Source organism: Prionailurus bengalensis, chromosome D1, assembly GCF_016509475.1.
Source record: "Prionailurus bengalensis isolate Pbe53 chromosome D1, Fcat_Pben_1.1_paternal_pri, whole genome shotgun sequence".
Classification (NCBI taxonomy): domain Eukaryota; kingdom Metazoa; phylum Chordata; class Mammalia; order Carnivora; family Felidae; genus Prionailurus; species Prionailurus bengalensis.
The window spans coordinates 26,045,355-26,066,855 of record NC_057346.1 but is presented as its reverse complement, the minus strand read 5'-3'; the positions used below and the strand labels follow the sequence as shown (position 1 = coordinate 26,066,855).

The 21,501-nt window shown below is 35.8% G+C and overlaps 1 protein-coding gene across 4 annotated transcripts in view; it reads left to right on the top strand.

Annotated features, from left to right (window-relative positions):
- The window catches only part of ARHGAP32 (Rho GTPase activating protein 32), a 302,758-nt gene that overhangs the window by 103,345 nt on the left and 177,912 nt on the right, over positions 1-21,501 (top strand). For all 4 annotated transcript variants that reach the window (XM_043579809.1, XM_043579808.1, XM_043579812.1 and 1 more), the window contains exon 2: positions 17,294-17,402. In XM_043579809.1, the coding sequence (XP_043435744.1) occupies positions 17,298-17,402 (105 nt within the window). In that variant the 5' untranslated portion in view covers positions 17,294-17,297. The remainder of the gene's footprint in view (positions 1-17,293; positions 17,403-21,501) is intronic.

The following is a 21,501-nucleotide window of genomic DNA, read 5'->3' as shown; positions in this document are numbered from 1 at the left end:
TTTCTTATTTGTAGAGTGGAGTCATTTTCTACCATTATCACTATGGTAAAATAGTAATTCAACTAGAATATTTAAAGATTGTCACAGTCCTTAGAATTCAGTAGTCCTTAAACATCATTGGAAGAGCCCTTATTTACAAATTCCTTATTTACACATAAGGAATATGAGACAAAAAAGGAAAAGCAGAGATGTTTTAATTATTTTAAGACAGAAAAATTTAATTTTGGAGTTGTTATATGCAATATATGTTATGTACAGGATGTCAATTATCTGTGTATCAAGTCTATAAAATAGGTACTATTTTCCCCATTTTCCAGATGAGGAAATTATCGCTCAGAAAGTCACACATAGTCCACATTGTAGTATATGGTAGAGCAAAATTTTGAACCCAGGTGTGATTGATCTTGAAAGTGAAAGACTTTAGTGAAACATTTAGCTTATTTTCTAAACGTTATTTTCTGGTAAGTGATAACTTTTAAGAGACTTTAAAGCTGACATCTTAGTTCTGAAATTCTTTCTTTGAGGGATTTTGAGCAATGGTGATGTGTATAGTTTATTCAGTGAACATAAAAGTGAACTAATGCATATAATAATGTGATCTTTTAAATGTGATGACCTCTATGGGGTGCCTGGGTGGCTCAGTCGGTTGAGGGTCCCGTCCGACTTTGGCTCAGGTCACAATCCCATGGTTTGTGGTTTTGAGCCCCACATGGGGCTCTGTGCTGCTGACAACTCTGAGCCTGGAGCCTACCTCAGATTCTGTGTCCCCCTCTCTTTCTACTCCCCTGCTCTCACTCTGTCTCTGTCTCTCAAAAATAAACATTAAAAAAAATTTTTTTTAAGTAATGACCTCTAGAACACCTAGCAGTTATTACTAATTCATTATCATAAGGGTTCTGGTTCTTTGGCATTTAAGATTAGAAATGTTTGTCATATAATCTAGTTTAGTCTTCTGTAGTATTATGTTACTGGCAGATACATAGCCTGGCAAGTATGATATAATAGTTCGAAACACTTACAGAGATGATATAGTGCATAAATGAACCACATCTTCAGAACTATGTGTTTTTAATACATTTTTTTAAAAGTTTATTATTTATTTTTGAAAAAGAGAAAGTGCGAGCAGGGTAAGAGCAGAGAGAGAGGAAGAATCTCAAGCAGGCTCTGGGCCATCAGTGCAGAGCCCAGTGCAGGCCGCACAGAACCACGAGATCATGATCTGAGCATGTATCAAGAGTTGGATGCCCAATTGAGTGAGCCACCCAGGTGGCCCTAGAACTGTGTGCTTTTAAAATCCGTTTGTAGATGCCCAGATCTTTCTTTTTTTTTTTTTTTTTTAATTTTTTTTTCCAACGTTTATTTTTTATTTTTGGGACAGAGAGAGACAGAGCATGAACGAGGGAGGGCAGAGAGAGAGGGAGACACAGAATCGGAAACAGGCTTCAGGCTCTGAGCCATCAGCCCAGAGCCTGACGCGGGGCTCGAACTCCCGGACCGCGAGATCGTGACCTGGCTGAAGTCGGACGCTTAGCCGACTGCGCCACCCAGGCGCCCCAAGATGCCCAGATCTTTCAATAAGATCTTTGCTTTAACTCCGTAATAAGGTGATTTTAGGTGAAAAGAGAAACTTGTAACTTTAGTTAAACCAGATAGTTTGGTGAACATGTTTTAATTTATTTTGCAGTGTCTTCATTGGTTTATAGCATCATATGACTAATAATAGTTCATGCACTTGATTTGTTGGTTGCTTCATTAATTCTCGGCCTTATTGGAAATGATACTGTGAGTTAGAAGATAACTGCAGCAATCCTAATAGGTAACAATGGCTTTGGAATATGGTATTCTATTTCTTCTAGGCTCTTACTTTTCTTTTAGATTTAGAATGATTTCTTTTGATGGCTGAATTTCTCTGGAAGCCTATAAAGCTATTTCACAATTCCTTGCTTTTAATTCCATGGCTGTTCTTAAGTCGTCTGCAGAAATTTTTTTGATTTTGGGTTCCTCAGTTTTTATGAGCCTGGAAGGATAGAGAGGTAGCATTAATAATTAACCAATGACATGTATACCTATATTACAACCCAGGTCTGTTTTATACTCTGTGACTTCTCATAGGCATCTCGCCCTTAATAATCTGTTATGTATGATACCAAAAAAAAAAAAAAAAGTATCTTCCCAAAAAGATGAGTATTACTCCATAACCCTGAATGTGTGATCTAGAATACAGGTGAGTCCTTAAAATATTCTTTCAACATAAAGTATAATTTTCACCTAACATAGTCTTACCAGTGTCACAAGGATAATAAATTTAATTATGATCAGCAAAGTCTGATATGAACATCACTTAATCTCAGAAAATTTTATGCAGTATTGGAGTCTAGCCTTTGGGCTGTCTTTATAATCTGTGAAATAAATCTGTCTTAACCATGAGGCATGCTAGTACAGGGCTTTCTTGGTATTTCAGTAATTAAACTCTTTGGGATGGAATCCAAGGTAAACCTTTCTTCTACCTGCCTGTATGAGTTTTTTGATGTTCAAGAAGGGCCTTAGAGTACAGAAACGATAGAAAAGTATGTCAAAGTTCCTGGCTATTAGGTTGTTTATTTAAACCTTAAATACCAATTTTTCCTTAACCTTTGCATTTTACTGAAACATGAAAACTCCCTTAAACAGTCATTTGCATGTTCAAACTCCATAAATGAAAATCCCTGGAACATATATTGTTTGTAAATGTAATATAGTCAATTTCCTTAAAAAAAAATCAAGTGATAGCCTAGCAAGATTAAAATGAGAACAAGCAAAACCTTTCTGGACATTTAATTTTAGAAGATATGCTATAGTTTTACTTTCCATTAATGATTAGCTTCTCTTTCCATGCTCTTATATTCAGATATGTATTTTCTTTATTATTAGAGAATCAAATAATTTCTTCCACTCAGGTGTGCTGTCTTTTTCCACCATGGTTCTCTTTTCTACTTCTCTTCCTCTTAAGACAAGATCTTTAGAATACTTTTCCATCCTCTTTCTCTCAGTCCCCTTTGGATACTCTTTTAAACTTACCAGCATCTTACCCCACCCCAAACCCCAGTTTTTTGCTCAGATGTTTTAATACTTTTTGTCATTTATTCACATTTAATTATATGTATTATTGGTCAGGACCAATGTTGTTTCCTTTTTATCCTCTTCCATCATCTGGTACATTTGGCTTTTTGTTGGTATTTTCTTGAGTATTTTGTTCACATAAGTTCCATGAATGATGTACTCTGATTTCTTGCCTGTACTCATGCCTTTTTTTTTTTTTTTTGTACTTTCTGTCTGAATGCTTGTAACATAGTCTTTTTATCCTTAGTTACATGTATTTTATCCTTAGTTCTTCAGCTTGGAGCTCAGTGACTTTCAATCCATAGATTGAAGTTTTCATGTTAGAACAGAACTTTTTAATATTACTTATTATTTATTTAATTTCCCCCTCTCTTCTATCTACAATAAGTGTCTCATTGTGGAACCTATTTATTACATATCAAGTCTTCCTAATCTGTCCTTTAATCATGATATATTTCTCTTTACATTTTTATTTTTTTGATTTGATGTATTCCTTATACTGTTTATTTAGGCCACCAGTAAAATCTTTAATCTTCCAAATTCAATCTGAGTAGGGAAATAGTTCTTAAGGTTTTTTTTTTTTTTTTTTTTATATATAGGCATAGCATATGCACTGGTACCTGTAAATAATACATTTGTGTTATTGTCTTCTTTAGCTTTGTGACTATTTATTTAGTGTACATGTGGTATTTTTTCTGACTGAATGGAATTTATGCTTTTAACTACTAAGCTAGATGTCTGCCCTTCTTTGCCTCTTTCCCTTAGCTGTTTTCTTTAGTAGTCCCATGATGCATCTAGTTTCTCGTAGGTGCAGACACCCACATTAGGAGCCCTGGTCCTTCTAATTGATAGTTAAATTTCTTTACAGAGTGATTTTCCAGTTTTTATTAATTCCTTAGGGGCAAATACCTCTTTTGTTGTGGAGAGAAGTGGGAGTATAGCCTCCTTAGGCCTGTTTTCCTCTTTGGGTTTACCATTCACTGTGGTCCCACTTGCTTATCAAGACCTCTGTCCTGCTGCTTCCACCCATACCGTTCTGTTAAGGATTTGTTTCCTTTTATTTAGCTTCAGAGACTTTTCAGAGACTTGGAGAGAAAAGAGAGATCTCTTTCTTAACATATGTGCAGTCTTGAATTGGAAGTCTACTGGTACTTTTTCCCATGGCTTTAGAGAGGAGACTTCTGAAGAGAACATTCAGTGAGGCAGTGTTGTGGTGTCTGTTAGGAAGTCTAGTGTGTCTCTAGAGATGTGAATGGTTTATTTCAGTGTCTTCCTCAGGATGTAAAGTGGAAACTTCCAGGAGAAAACAGCTCGCCACATCTGGAATGACTGAGATGTGTTCGTGCATTTCAGTTTTCCTATCTGCACAACGGGGCTAATAATAGTGTATCAGATAGTAACTAGTTAGAAGATGTAATGGAAGAAAAAGTGCCAATTTTAAGAACAACGGAAATAAAATACCCAGAAATAAATTTAACATTTGACATATTTGAATTAAAAATAAAACATTACTGAAGGACATAAAAGACATTTGGAAGAAATGAAAAGATACACGTTGTTCGTAGCTGGAGATATTCAACATCATGAAGATGTGAGTTTATTGGGCTGCCTGGGTGGCTTAGCTGGTTGAGTGTCTGACTTTGGCTCAGGTCATGATCTTATGGTTTGTGAGTTCGAGCCCCACATCGGACTCACGGTTGTCAGGGCACAGCCCACTTTGGATCCTCTGTCCCCTTCTCTCTCTGCCCCTCCCTTGCTCATGCTCTCTGAAAAATAAATAAACATTAAAAAATTATCAGTTTATTATAAATTTATGTAATAATAAGAACGATTTTTTAAAACCTAGACACATTGAGCTTGAAAATAAGTGGATCTTGGCTAAATAACTTCACCAAGGAACTTTGGGAAGAAGAAAAGAAGCAAGGACTAAATACAACCAGATATTATACTATAAAGTCTCAATAATTAAAACTTTGTGGTGCTGGTACCTGAATAGAAGGCATAATGGGATAGAATGGAAAGCCTAGAAATATATTCAGACACATAGGAAGACTTAGATATGGTGACGATGGCCTCTCAAAAACCCATAGGGACAGTGTGTGCTATTCAGTACGTACCTTGGGGGAAACTTGGTGTGCATCAGTGGAAAATAAAAAAAATTGAAGTCATACCTCATACCAAGAATAAATTCCAAAATGACCAAAGATATGTTTATTAAATGAAATCACAAAAATTTTAAAAGAATACGTGGGAAAAAAACATTTGGGGGGTCAAGGAAGGCTTTAGAGCTATTCTTTAAAACGCAAAACCCACAAAGGAAAGAGTTGTGAAATTCAACCACATAAAATAGAAAACATCGGCATTACAAAAAAAGGACAAATGACAATCTGGGAAAAATACTTGGAACTCATATTACAGATGAGGGACTGATCTCTTTAATATATAAAGACCTAAAAATAGGTAAGAAAAGACCAGTAACCCGCTAGAAACAACAGCTTATGTATAAAAAGAATTTTTTCATTATGGAGAATTTGCCTCTCAGATATACTTGCACATATGTATTAATGGCATATTTAGAAGCTTATCGTAGCATTGTTTGTAATAGCAAAAGATTGGAAATCATGCAAGCATCCCATCAGTAGGGGACTGGTTAAATAAATTGTGGAACATCTACACAGTGGAGTATCATACAGTGTAAAAACAGCAAAGAAACTCTTTGTGAACTCATGGAAATTTGAAGTATGCTGCAGGAAATACTAGACAACTACATAGTGGTGTGTAGATATGATACGTTTTTATGCAAAAAGTGGATTGTAATAGAGGAATAAATGTATTCTTCCATTTTTGTACACAAAGTAGCATATTTACACATTGCTTTTATACTTAGTGTGGATGTATTCTTAATATAATATGAAAACATTTATATATATGAATAGATACATTCATAAAGTTTGGAAGAATATATAAGGTGGGGAGTGTAGTGGACAGGAATTGGACAGGATTTTTGTCTGATAAAATTACAGTATCAAGAATTATAGCATATCTGGCATTTTCAGTTGGAAGTGACCACATCTCAATTCCACTGGCTTCAGCAAATCTCTGTTCTGTTTTCACCATCAAAACAGCTGACCCTATTAGTCTTATATATTCAGTTTCTTTATTTTCTGGGAATTCTGGGAATTTTGGGTTTATGTAAGCTCTTAATAGTGTATATAAACTAACCAGAACAGAGCTTCTATATTTTAAGGAGCTTTATAATCTAATTATTAATATCCCCTGAAAATAGGAAAATATGTTACTCTTTATGATGACAGGTAATGACTATCAGTTACAGACATACCCAGACACCTTGCAACTTCAGTCTTACTTCAGCCATGGGTAAAAGAACACCAAACTCACCACTTTAGGTATATGAACGAGCTCTTCTCTGCAGTGGAATTGAAGCCTGTTCTTTCACAAACAGATATAAATTGAGTGACCAAATTCTCTGTTGTCTGCAATAGAGTAGAGATGCCTGTCTCTATCAGTCAAATATCACCGCATGCTCAGGCCATAAAAAAGACTTCTCTATCATTTCCCATACCATTGGGGAACAATTTATTGGCCATAAGTGTCACAGAACCAGAACCAAACTTAGCAAAGAGCCATCAATAAACAAAAACAAAGATTAAGGGAATAGAAGGAGAAAGGTAGAATTCTGTTGCTCCTTGGAATTTACTCCAGGGATCAAGAAAAGATATGCCTGAGTGTAAGCAGTCCCTTAGGGAACACTTCTCAGGCAATGTGTCGTGTGGACTTCTCTGTGGAATTTAACACTGTCAAGTATAATTTTTTATAAGCCATCAGTAAGACTCATACAAAGATAAAGTGAGTATATGTGAAAGATATAAATAATTTTTAGATGAGGGAGATGGTAAGGCTGGTTCCCACAATTTGAGGAAAGTGGTTTTTTTTCCCTCTTTTTCCTTGTGCTTGAAAATACTGCAGGTCCAAATCTGAGGTTTTACAGAAAACTCTTGTAAATAAAACATTAGATTCTTTAGGTTTTATGGTTGGTAATCTTAACATTCTATCTTTTCTGTTCGATATGGAACTGAAATGAATCACTTTAAAGGTAAAATTTGTCCATAATTTAAAAAGCATGGAACAAAAGGATCAATTAAATAAATAGATATTAAGTTTTTATGGAGTTGATTCATTGTTATATAACACAAAATGTATAATGTAAACAATTTTTATACCTTTTAAAATATGTAATATTTACCAATAAACTTCTTATTTTATACTTTTATTATGGTATAACTTGCATATAATTCACAAATAACGAGTGTATAGCTTGAAGAACTTATATAAATGTATACACCCATGTAAACACAAACCAGTCAAAATATATATTACTTTAGCCCCAAAGGTAACCATTATTCTGACTTCTGTCACAGTAGGTTTTGCTTGTCCTTGAACTTTATATAAATAAAATTATACATATAATAAATATATAATATGTATTATAATATATAAATATAAAGTTATACAATGTACTCTTTTCCCCTTAGCTTTATAGAGCTACAATTGTCATTTAATATTGTTTAGGATATTCAGCATGATGATTTGATACACTTATTTATTGAGAATAGTGTGTACTTTTGTCTGGCTTCTGTTTCTCAGCATTTATGAGGTTCATCCATTTGTTGCACATGGCAACAGTAATTATTTTTCAGTTCTGTGTAGTCTGTTATGTGGAAAATAATACACTTACATTTGGCTTCTTTTTGCCTTACTGTATGATACTACTATATACATACATTTGATTTTTGCCTTTGACCTTGTTTCCTGTGATTTTGCTGAATTATCTTACTCTAATTGCTGAACACATTGTGTCATCTTCAAATAATGAGAGTTCTATTTGTTCCCGTCTAATTTTTTACCTTTTATTGACTTTTCTTGCTTGTTTTAAAAACTAAGACATCAAGTATAGAAGACATTCTTGTCTTGTTCACGACCTTCTTGACCTTGCTTGTCATCAGGAAAGCATCAGTATTTCACCATTAAATATGATGTTATCTGTGTGTGTATTTTAATAACCTTCATCTCTACCTACCTACCTACCTATCTATATTTATATTCACAGAAAACCTCTGAAGAGGTATTAAATTTTACCTGTTGAAATGATATAGATGTTTGTATTCCTTTATTTTAATCATATGGTCATTATAGCAATTGATTTTAGAATGCTAAAACAGTTTCCTTTTTGGACTAAACTTACTTGGACACTGTGTGTATATCCTTTTTGTAAACCGGTGGTTTTGATTTGTTGCTTTATTTAGGGGTTCTCCAGCTATTTTCACGATCATGACCTACAATTTTCTTTTCTATTAATGTCTTTATCAGCTATTGTTATGAAGACTGTCCTGGCCTCATGAAACAGGTTGGAAAGGGGTCTTCTTTTTATTTTTATACTCTGGAAGAATGTAATATTGCTATTATTTATTCCTTGAATATTTGAAAGAATTCACCAGTGAATCCATTTGGACTTGGAGTTTTCTTACAGATTCAGCTTTTTTAATAGCTATAAGACTATTCAAATGATTTGGTTTCTTGTTTCAGTTTTAGTAAGTTGTGTTTTTGAGGGAACTTGTTCATTTCAATGAAGTTCACAAATATGTTGGAATATAGTTGTTTGTAATGTCCTCAGCACCATTTTGTCTGTAGACTTTCTAGTTATAACTCTCTTTTCATTGTTTATATTGTTTGTCCTGTTTTTTTCTTGATGAATCTTCCTACAGATTGTCCATTTTGTTAATCTTTCAAAGAATTGGCTTTTGGCCTTGATTTTTCTCTATTATCCACCTGATTTCTGTTTCACTGATTTTTTTGTTTAAATAGTTTTTTCTAGTTTCTACTTTGCTTGGAATAATTTCCTTTTTTTCTAGCTTTTTGTAATGGAAGCTTAGTACGTTTGTTTTCAACTGGTCTTATTTCTGGTAACGTGCATTTAGAGGCCTGAAATTTGCTCAGTTTTAGTAGTATCCCACGTTTTATCTGCCGTATTTTTATGATCATTTAAATAAAAATATTTTCTCATTTTCTTTGTGATTTCATGTATTTGACTCATGGTTATTCAGGTTTTGTAATTTCTGTACATCTGGCAGAATTTCTAATTTCCCTTCTTTTTTTTTTTGAAGTTTTTTATTTATTTAAGTAATCTCTATACCCCATGGGGGACTTGAATTCACAGCCCCAGATCAAGAGTCACATGTTTCCTCACCTGAGCCAGCCCGGTGCTCCTCTTGTTATCTTTCAGTAATTGATATTTATTTATTTAAACAATTTTGTTAATGTTCATTTATTTTTGAGGGAGACAAAGAGGAAGAGAGAGAGAGACAGAGTGCAAGTTGGGGAGGTGCAGAGAGAGAGGGAGACACAATCCAAAGCAGGCTTCAGGCTCTGAGCTGTCAGTGGGGCTCGAACTCACAAACTATAAGATCATGACCTGAGCCGAAGTTGGATGCTTAACTGACTGAGCCACCCAGGTGCCCCTAGTAATTGATTTTTAGTGTAATTCTGTATTGGTCACAAATCATTCATTTATGATTTAAATTATTTTTATTTGTTGAAACTTGCTTCATTTTCTAGATTATGGTCTCTTGGTAAATGTTTAACATGATCTTGAAAAGAATACATACTCTGTAGTTGTTGGGTTTAATGTTCTAGCCTAGCTCAGGTTGCAAAGGTGGGTTGTTCAGATCTCCTATATTCGTGATTTTTTTTTATCTGCTTATTCTATCAGTCATTGAGAAATATCTGTTAAAATTTATGACTAGTTGTGGATTTGGTTATTTTCAGTTCTTTCAGGTTTTTGCTTTATGTATTGTGAAGCTGATATATTGGAATATGTATGTATTTCTTGTACATTAATTTTATATTATGCTGTTTACTTGACACTTTTATCATGAAATGTCCCCCTTTAATTAAAATAATTTTTTAATGTTTAGTTATTTTGAGAGAGAGAGAGACTGAACGTGAGTGGGGAGGGGCAGAGAGGGAGGAGACAGAGGCTCTAAAGCAGGTGCCAGACTCTGAGCTGACAGCACAGAGCCTGATGTGGGGCTCGAACTCATGAACTGTGAGATTATGACCTGAGCCACAGTCTGATGCTCAAGTGACTGAGCCACCCAGGCACCCCTACTTATTTTAATTGGAATTTTTAGTCTATTTAATTTTTTATTAAGGTATAACTTACATACCATAATAGTCAGTCTCCTAAACAGTTAAGTGTTATTTAGTATATTCACACAGTTGCACAACTACCACCACTATCTAGTTCTTAAATATTTCAGGAAGATATCTCTTACTTACTAGTTCAGACCTACCTCAGAGATATTGTGGGTTTGGTTCCAGACCACTGAAATAAAGTGAATACCACAATAAAGTGGACCAAATGAATTTTTTTGGTTTTCTAGTGCATATAAAAGTTATGTTTGCACTATAGATGGCTGCTGACTGATCAGGGTGGTGGTTGCTGTAGGCTGAGGTGGCTATGGCAATTTCTTTTCTTTCTTTCTTTCTTTTTTTTTTTTTTAAGTTTATTGATTTATTTTGAGAGAGAGAGGGAGAGAGAGAGAGAGAGCACAAGCCGGAGAGGAACAGAGAGAGAGGGAGAGAGAGAGAATCCCAAGCTGTGGGGCTCGAACTCACGAACCATGAGGTCAGGATCTGAGCCAGAATCAAGACTTGGAAGCTTAACCGGCTGAGCCACCCAGGCACTGTTGTGGCACTTTCTCAACATAAGACAGCAGTGAAGAAGGTTGCATCAATTCAGTCTTCCTTTCATGAACAGTTTCTCTGTTGCATGTGATGCTGTTTGGTAGCATTTTACTCCTAGTAGAACTCCTTTCAGAATTGGAGTCAGTCCTTTCAACCCCTGCTGCTGCTTTCTCAACTAAGTTTATGTGATACTCATAATCTTCTGTTGTCATTTCAGCATTCCTAACAGAATCTTCCCCAGGAGTACATTCCGTCTCATGAAACCACTTTCTTTGTCCATCCATAAGAAGCAACTCCCTATCTATTCAAGTTTTACCATGAGATTGTTGCAATTCAGTCACATCTTCAGGCTCTACTTCTAAATCTAGTTTTCTTGCTATTTCCACCACATCTGTAGTTACTTACTCAAGTCTTGAAACCTCTCAAAGTCATCCATGAGGGTTGGAATCAACTTTTCTAGACTCTTGTTCATGTTGATATCTTGACCTCTTCCAGTGAGTCAAATGAACATTTCAGTGGCATCTAGAATGGTGAATCCTTTCCAGAAGATTCTCAGTTTCCTTTTCCCAGATCGGTCCAGAAGAATCACTATCTATGGCAGCTATAGCCTTATGAAATGTATTTTTAAAATAAAACTTGAAAGTTGAAATTACTCCTTGATCCAAGGGCTGCAAAGTGGATGTTGTATAAGCAGGCATGAAAACATTAATTTTATTGTACATCTACATCAGACCTCTTGGGTGACCAGATGCATTGTCAATGAGGAGCAATATTTTGAAAGGAATCTCAACAGTAGGTCTCAACGATGGGTTTAAAATATTCAGTAAATCATGTTGTAAACAGATGTGCTGTCATCCAGGCTTTGTTGTCCCATTTGTAGAGCACAGGGCAGAGTAGATTTAGCATAACTCCTAAGGGCCTTAGCATTTTCGGAATGGTAAATTAGCACTGGCTTCAACTTAAAGTCGTCAGGTATGTTAGCCTGTCCTTTGAAGCAAAGCACTAACCTCTATATTCTGGCTGTGAAAGTCCTAGATGGCATCTTCTTTCAATTTGAGGGTGTTTTGTCCACGTTGAAAGTCTGTTGTTTCGTGAAGCTACCTTCGTTAATTATCTTAGCTAAATCTTCTGGAGAACTTGCTATATATATAGCTTCTACATCAGCACTTGCTGCTTCACTTTTTACTGTAACAGAGATGGCTGTAAGATGAATTAACTTCTGCCAGCTTCAAACTTTTCTTCTGCATCTTCCTCACCTCTCTCAGCTTTCACAGAATTGAGAGTTGGAGCTTTCCTTTGCATTAGGCTTTGGCTTTAAGAGATTGCTGTGGCTGGTGTGGTCTTCTATCCAGACCACTAAAATTTCCCCCTTATGAGCGATAAGGCTGTTTTGATTTTTTATCATCCATGTGTTCACTTGAGTAGGAAATGCAAGAACTTTTCCTTTGCATCCACAACTTGGTTGGTTAGCACAAGAGGTCTACCTTTTGGCTTGGCGTGGCTTTTGATATGTCTTCCTCACCAAGCGTTATCATTTCTGACTTGATTTAAAGTGTGAGACATTCGACTGTCTTTCACTCGAACACTTATAGGCTGCTTTAGAGTTGTTGATTGGCTTAATTTGAATATTGTTGTGTCTCAGGATAGGGAGACAAGAGGAGAGGGAGAAATGGGGGATGGCTGGTTGGTGGAGCAGTCAACACGATGGCCAGTTGGTGGAGGGACCAAAAAACATACACGTATTACGTTTGCCACCTTTAGGGTTCGTGGGACCCCAAAACAATTACAATGATAACATCAGAGATAACAGACCACAGATCACCATAACAAGTATAATAATAATGAAAATTTGAAATACAGAGAATTACTAAAACGTAACAGAGACATGAAGTGAGCAAATGCTGTTGGAACCATGGTGCCTATGTACTTGCTCCACACAGGGTTGCCACAAGCTTTCAATTTGTAAAAAATACAGTATCTGTGCAGTGTAATAAAGTGAAGGGCAGTGAAATGAGGTATGCTTGGAGTAATTTGTGATGTCTTCCTCTCCCTAGCCCCTGGCAACTACCAGATATACTTTCTATGCCCCTGTGAATTTGACTGTTCTGGATATTTTGCATATATGCAGTCATACAGTAGATGTTCTTTTGTGCCTTCTTTCACTTAGCATGTTCTAACCATTCATTCTTGTGTAGCATGAATCAGCACTTTATTCTTTTTTGGTTTTGTGGTTGAATAATATTTTATTGTGTGGGTTTGGTGATTTTGTTCATTCTTTGGGCGATGAGCATTTTGGTTGTTTCTATTTTCTGACTATTATAAATAATACTGGTATGAATACTCACGTATAAATTCATGGTGGACATATGTTTTTATTTCTCTTGGTTACATTATCTAGGAACAAAATTGCTGAATTATATGGTATTTCTGTTTAATATTTTGGGAAACTGCCAAACTGTTTTCTACAGTGACTGCATCATTTAAATTCCTACCAGCAAATATTTTCTTATTTGTCTTTTTAGTTGTGCCTTTATTTTTCCTTTCTCTGCTTTCTTTTGGATTAATCAAGTATGTTTTGTTTTGTTTTTTTATTGAGACGGAGAGAGAGAGTGAGCAAGCAGGGGAGGGGGGCAGAGACAGGGAGAGGGAGAATCTTAAGGAGGCTTCATGCTCAGCACAGAGCCTGATATGAGGCTCAATCTCATGACCTGAGCTAAAATCAAGAGTCGGATGCTTAAATGACTGAGACACCAGGTACCCCAAATATGTTTTATTTTATTATTGTTTTACGTATTTACTTATTTTGAGAGAGAGAGAGAGAGAGAGAGAGAGAGAGAGAGAGACTGACCCAGAGAGACTGCACACGCGTGAGCAAAGGAGGGGCAGGGAGAGAGGGAGAATCCCAAGTAGGTTCCAAGCAATCAGTATGTTGAACCCAATGTGGGGCTTGAACTCATGAAACTGCGAGATCATGACCTGAGCTGAAGTTGGATGCTTAACCGACTGAGCCACTCAGGTGCCCCAAGTATGTTTTATTTTAACAGATTTCTCCTCTATCAACTTTCTAGTTACACATTTATTTACTGTTCTTTTACTGATTATTGTAAAGATTGCAACATATATCTGACTTACTGCATTCTTTTCTAAAATAGGGCTTATTTTATTTCCCAGCCAGTAGAGAACTTCTATACTGATCGACTGCACATGTCTGTCCTATGTGCTTTTTTATGTGTATTGTAAATCTCATACATAGGGTATGATTGTGTTATGTCAGTTTAAAACATTACTTACATTTTCCAACTTTTTCCTTCATTGTTCTCTTCGTGAATTTTTGTAGTTCTGTGATCAGTTTCCTTCAGTCAGAAGAACTCTGTTTCTTTTACTGCAGGTCTCCCGGTGGTAAATTTTTTATTTTTTTTAGAATTTTTTAAAAAGTTTATTTATTGAGAGAGAGAGAGAGAGAGAGAGAGAGAGAGTGCACAAGTGAGCACACAAGTAGGGGAGATGCAGCGAGAGGGAGAGAGAGAATCCCAAGCAGTCTCTATACTGTCAGTGCAGAGCCCCATGAAGGGCTTGAATTCAGCACGAAAATCATGACCTGAGTCAAAACGAAGAGTTGGATGCTTAACCAACTAAGCCACCCAGGCACCCCTCCTGGTGGTAAATTTGTTCAGCTTTTCTTTGAAAATAATTTATTTTCCCTGCTTTTTTAATGGGTGATTTTAGAGGATTCTTCATGGGCAGTATTTTTTCCTCTTGCTATGTTGAAGGTTTACTCCTTTATCTTTTCATTTTCATTGAAATGTCCTCCCACATTTTTGTTGCATCTTTGAAGTCAACTTGTCTTTTATTCTCTGGCTGCTTTTTCTATTAAGTGTTTAGTTACTTTTTTAGCACTTTGAGTAAAATATGCCTAACTTGTTTTTATATCCTGCTTGAGGTATGTGGGACTTCTTGAATCTCTATTTTGATGAATTTTATAAGTTTTTAGCTAGCTATTCTGTTTCAGATATTGCTTTTGCCTTGTTTTCTCTTTCATCATCTCCCTTATGTCTAAGTTGGCAATTTAGACATATTTGAGACCTTTTTAACCAAGTCTCATGTTTTGTGTTGTGTATTTCCTTTGTCTCTGTGTGCTTCAATGTGGATGTTTTCTATTGAACTGTCTTCCAGTTTACCAATTTTCTCTTTAGCCATGTCAATTATTTTATTAAACCCATCTAATGAGTTCTTAATTTCAGATACTGCATTTTTCAATTTTAGGATGAGCATTTGATTGTTTTTCAGATTCCAGTTGTGTGTTAAAATTCTTCATTGTTTCATACAGGTTTAAAACATTTTATTGAATGTATTAATATTGAATATATTAATCATGAATATTTTTTAGCATATGATTAAAAACTTGATAAAACCTGGTAAGGATTTAACTGATTTCTTCTTAGCAGCTTTCTTCTTTTCTGCTTTGCTCTAAATAAGCAATTGCTTGCGATCCAGCTCATCTTAGAGTTTCCTGTCTTTCTTTAGAGTTTATCTAGTTGCCTCAGTTTTTTAAAAATGTTTATTTATTTTTGAGAGAGGGAGGGAGGGAGGGAGAGAGAGAGAGAGAAACAGAGCATGAGTGGGGGGGGGGGGAGGGGATAGAGAGAGAGGGAGACACAGAATCCGAAGCAGGCTCCAGGCTCTGAGCTGTCAGCACAGAGCCCAATGTGGGGCTCAAACTCACGAACCCCAAGATCATGACCTGAGCTGAAGTTGGATGCTTAACTGACTGAGCTACTCAGGTGCCCCATAGTTGCTTAGTTTTCTGATGGATTCAAGAAAAGTTATGATTTTTTAGGCTTTCTTTTTGTCTTGTTTGGCTGGGAACAGTGCCTCTTACAGCTTCCTCTACATCATAAGCAGAAGCCAGAACTCCATCATAATAACTTTAAAGCCCATTCTGGAAATTCTAAAATCTGAATCAAATGTGAGTCTTTGTTTTTTTACATTTTCCTCCTAATTTTTAGTCATTTGTTCCTGTTTTTTACAGTTACTTTTCACTTTTTAAAGCATGCCTTGTAATGTTTATTGGGTATTAGAGTGGTTAAAATATTTGCAGAAGGCTTGTTGAATGTTATTTTCCTCTGAAGAGAGTTAATTTTTTTTTCTGGCAGTTCTGATGCTATAAAGTCTTGGTTTTTGGCTTTGTTAGAGTTCATCCATTGGCAGTTTGACCTTACTCCTAAGGCATGACTTTTCTGGAGTCTCAAGAACTGAGGTACCTTTTCTTTTTTCAGTACTCCCCCATCTTGACATAGCTTGTTTGCCAGCCTCTGTCTCTACAGTATGACTGGGCTGCTGAGATCCCCTGTTGGTTCTTTAGTTGCCCATCACCTGATTTTGGATGGGTTTCTCAGCATGTTTTCCTACATATTTGTAGACTTAGGAATCAGTTAACAGTTTCCGGGGGGGGGGGGAATTTCTATGTAGATTTATGGGTTCTGTTTCTACACGTTTTCTTAGGGGTCATTTTTCACCCTGAAGCCCCACCCTGCTTTGGCACCTGCAACCTCCAACCTCTGCCAGCTTAGTCCAGTTAGACCACAATATTATGTTTGGGCTTTATGTCCCATTATTGATTTAGACAATCTCTTATACAAAAGTAATGATTAAATGTGAAATTTGCTTGATGGGTTCTCAAAGAATGTAGCCCCAGAACTCTTACCTGTATTGATTGCTTTCCTGTGCCTTTAGACAAGTTATTTTATATGTTTTATTTAGCATTCATAGCTGTTCTCAAGAGTGCTAGTTCAATGCACTGTGCTTCATAAATTGGAGCCAGAAGTACCATATTCTGGAATTGTGGTAATACTGGAATTTTACTAATGCTTAACACCTTTCCATTAATATTGGTGGCTGCTGCAAATCTTTGCCAGGTTCCTACTGTGTTAAACGGATAAAATCAGTTCTTATGTAATAGTTACCATAGACCATGAAGGTTAGTTACTTATTAACTTTACTTTTATCTTTTGGAATAAAAGAAGGTGTTTAGTACATCAGGAAAGATCTCTGAAAGCCAGAGTACAAATGGGGAATCAATACTAACCATTAAAGGTCTTAATTAAACTTCATACTGACATAAGCTTCTGTTTTTTGAATTATAGTCATTGGAAGGTTTTCATAGAATTGGGAGTTCTTGGGGCGCCTGGTTGGCGCAGTCGGTTACGTGTCCGACTTCAGCCAGGTCACGATCTCGCGGTCCGTGAGTTCGAGCCCCATGTCAGGCTCTGGGCTGATGGCTCAGAGCCTGGAGCCTGTTTCCGATTCTGTGTCTCCCTCTCTCTCTGCCCCTCCCCCGTTCATGCTCTGTCTCTCTCTGTCCCCCCCCCCCCCCAAAAAAAAAAAAAGAATTGGGAGTTCTTATCATAGTTTCTCATGTTTTTATCTCCAGGAAGATGAAGTCCTCAGTACATTCTGAAGAGGATGATTTTGTTCCAGAACTACATAGAAATGTTCACCCTCGGGAGCGGCCTGATTGGGAAGAAACACTTAGCACAATGGTAAATCAATTTTATGCATATGTATCTGTGTATATTTTACTTATGTAAGAAGGGGCTGATGAATCTTTAAAAAAATTGTTTTTTGTTACTTTGTTAATTTATTCAGGAAATATCTATTGAGCAGATAATCTATTCCAAGCAATGTTTAAAACTCTGTGGGCAGAGTCTTGAAAAAAACATACCAATTTCCTACCTTTGTGGTGCTTATATTTTAATGGGGTAGGACGAGAAGGAAACAATTAAATATATAATATGTCAAGTGATGGGAAGTGCTATTGTAGACAATTAATTGTAGAGTAGTGGGATTACAGAGTAGGAGGATTGGAAAACCATTTACAGAGAAATGGTTTGGATGGATGGAGAGCTGATCATGTAGTTTCTTGTGGTCCATTATAAAGACTTAGGTTTCTTATGCTGAGTGAGATGGGAAACCCCATTGGAGGATTTTTGGTTGAGAAGTCACATGATCTGGCTTGAACTTTTAAAGGAAATCTCTGGTTTTTGTTTATAGGCTAAAGGGGGAGGCAAAAGAAGAAATAAGGAGACCAACTAGAAGGTTATTATAATAGGTGAACAGTAATGATAGCTTGAACCATGCTGGTAGATATGGTGGAAAATGGTTAGATTCTGGAGAGAGTTTTACAAAGCCTACTATTTTTGCTGATGAATGGGATATAGAGTGAGCTACAGATATATCAAAGATGGTGTCAGGTGTTTTGGCTTGATCAACCTGAAGACTGGAGTTTACATTTCCTGAGATACTGGAAAAGCAGTTTTTGTTGGGGTCTGATTAGGAAAATCCTATGCAATGTAGTTTTCCACATGATAAGTTTGAGATATATGTTTAATCTATTATAACTTTTTGCAGCTCAGGTCTGTGAACTGTGACATTTTTTTTTTTTTTATGGAGAATAACATTTTACTTAATTGTAGTTAAAAGTTAGTGTTTTTTATCATCAAAATTGAATGCAGATACTCATCTGTCAATGCTGGTCTATAATAAGATTTTACAATTTTATTTTTGAAAATGCCTTTTCAATCAGGTACTGCCAAATGCTGACATCCGTTCGTGAGCATATGATTTTAATTGAGCATATTTATCGCTTAAAGGGCATTTATAGAATTCTATTAGATTCTTCTCTTGTTATTTACCTTTCAGCATAACATTATATTACAAACTTCTGGTGGAAGGTTAGGGTGAAGCTCCTCATTTGCAAAGTTAAATGGATTTTGCAGTATGGAAATATACTTTGCGCTTGTATTGTGGTCAGAAAAACTGTACTGGAACTGTAGTTTGAGCTCTGAAAATATATTCACTGCAAATTTATGTGGTAATAGAGATCTTTCTTCTTGTTTTAATGTTTGATAGCTTGATAAAAATATATGGCAGCTCATGATTGTGACTCTGACATTTATCACAGTGTAAATTTCTCATAAGCTATGTTTTCTTTGCAATTTTAGGTTAAATTGTTCAAGAAATAGCATCAAATCTACAGCAAAAACTAATTATGAAAGCCATTTAGCATTCACTAACAGAGGTTGAAAATATGTCCAACTGAACCTTTTCTGTTTCTTATTTATTTATTTATTTATTTATTTATTTATTTATTAATTACCAAAAATCTGTATAATGTATCTTAGTGGATTCCACTTCAGGTTGTACTGAATCAATGTTTGTTGACTTTATTTGAGAATATTGTTGGCTTTGATTGTCCCATGAAGACTGTACATAGGGACTAATTCTTCACTCACTTGGAACTCAGCATTGACTCCTCAACAACTGAGCAGTATTGGCTGCATTTGTTGACTCATCAAGAGTTAAGGAAAACCAGTTGAAATCATTTGCATTCTTTGTAAACTGACTCTTGATTTCGCTCTCAATGACCTCAACTCTTCAAGCCTGTACTTACCAAAAGGCTTTTGTTTTCTCTGGATTTCTTTGCTGTAGTCAAACATGATTTAAGTGATTCACCATTGGTCACTGGCTTTCCTTGGTCTGCCAACAAATGATCTACTTGGGAATTTACTCTGGATGCAGTCTTGTTTTTATTTTTATGAAGGAATTCTGTGTGAGGCTTTGCTCATTTACTCTGTTTTAGAGTTTTCTGACTTTTCAGATTGTTGTTTTCCTATGAGTTGAGAATATTGTGATGAGTGCATAGTTTGGTAATGTTTGATTTGTAGTCTTTCTGCACAGCTGTAGTGCCAGTGCATAAGAAACACAGTGTTTTGCCATCTTATTTTATAATGAAACCCACGTTCTCCTTTGCCTTAAAAGCATGACATTCAGAGTCCACTTATCTCTTTGCTTATTTTTTACATGTGTATAGATAGGTAATTTAAAAAATGTGGTATGGTGATAACGTGAAACTAGAAATGCTGTGGAGTTATAACTCAGTAGTGCAGTTTAGGGTGTGATGAGCAGCAGTATGAATCATTGAGAGTGCCTCATAAGGTCTCTTTCATAGATACTCAGTTCTGTCATTGTAATATGAAAGCAGCCATAGACAACACATAAGTGAGCATGGCCGTGTTCCGATAAAACTATTTATGGACACATTGGAGTTTCATGTAATTTTTGTATGTCATTGGATGATCCTCCTTCTTTTGATTTTTTCCCCCCCAAACATTTAAAAGTATAAAAGTCACCTCTAGCTTATGGGCTGTACAAAAACAGGCATTGGGCTGGGTTGGCTCTAATTTTTTTTTTAATGTGTACTTATTTATTTTGAGACAGACAGCACACATGTGCATGCATGAGTCAGGGAGGGCAGAGAGGGGCAAGCAGGCTCTGCCCAGATGATGCAGATGTGGGGCTCAGTCTGATGAAATGTGAGATCATGACCTGAGCTGAAATCAAGAATCAGATGCTTAACCGACTGAACCACCCGGGCTCCCTTGGGTTGGCCCTAGTTTTGGGTCCTGCCTTATATAATTATAACGTAAGATGTAAGGCTCTCTGAAATATTCCAGATAGAAAAGGATTCTATTTTAATTCTCACAGTATGTTGTTCATATCTGTGTCTGAATACTTAATCTCATTCTAGTTATTTATGGTTGTTACCTCCTTTTATTATATTGTGAGTTTTTTGAGAAGGGATAAAGATAATCTTGTATTCATTTTATTAAAGGATAAACTTTAAAAGAGGATATAATCATGACTTGCTTACAAATATAAAATGAACACATGCCTGAGATATTTAACTCATTAATTAATGAAGGAACCAGTCAAGTGTTATAACTTGATTCAAAGGAGATTTGGTTCAAAGGAGAATTCAAAGTGCCTTACTGTTAAGAGATTAATCATGCTAAAATAGATGCAAATGGATGCAAAAACTGGCAAAACTGCTTAGTTCCACTGGACACAATTTGCATTTCTATGGACAGGAATTATTTGTACTATTAGTTTTCTGCAAGTTAACTTCTCTGCAGGGATGGAAAATAGCCTCAGCAAAGACAAGTCCCACACCCCTATTTAAGTCAAGAAATTCCTAGAGGTACTGGACTTCCATTGAAAAGATATTCAATAATTTGGTTTGCTAATAGTATATGGAAACACAACTGTTTTAATGACTTTGTATTCTGAAACTGTACTGAGCTTATTAGTTCTAACAGTTTTTTGTTGGAATCTTTAGGGTTTTGGATATAATATGTAATCTAGAAATAGTTACAATTTTACTTCTTCCTTTCTGATTTGGAGGTCTTTTATTTCTTTTTCTTGCTTAATAGCTCTGGCTAGGATTTCCACTACTGTTTTGAATAGACATGATGAGAGTGGACATTTTTGTCTTCCTTGTCACTGAGTATGATATTAGCTCTGGGCTTGTCATATATGGCCCTTATTATGTCATTTATATCATCTGTATTGAGAGTTTGTGTCATAAATGGATGTTGAATTTTTTCAAAAGCTTTTTCTACATCTATTGAGATGCTGATTTGATTTTTATCTTTCATTTTGTTAAGGTGGTGTGTCATGTTGATTGATTTGTGGATGTTGAATTAACCTATGATCCCTGAAATAAATCACACCTGATTATAGTGTATGATCCTTATAATACACTGTTGGATTCAGTTTGCATCTATGTTCATCAGGGATATT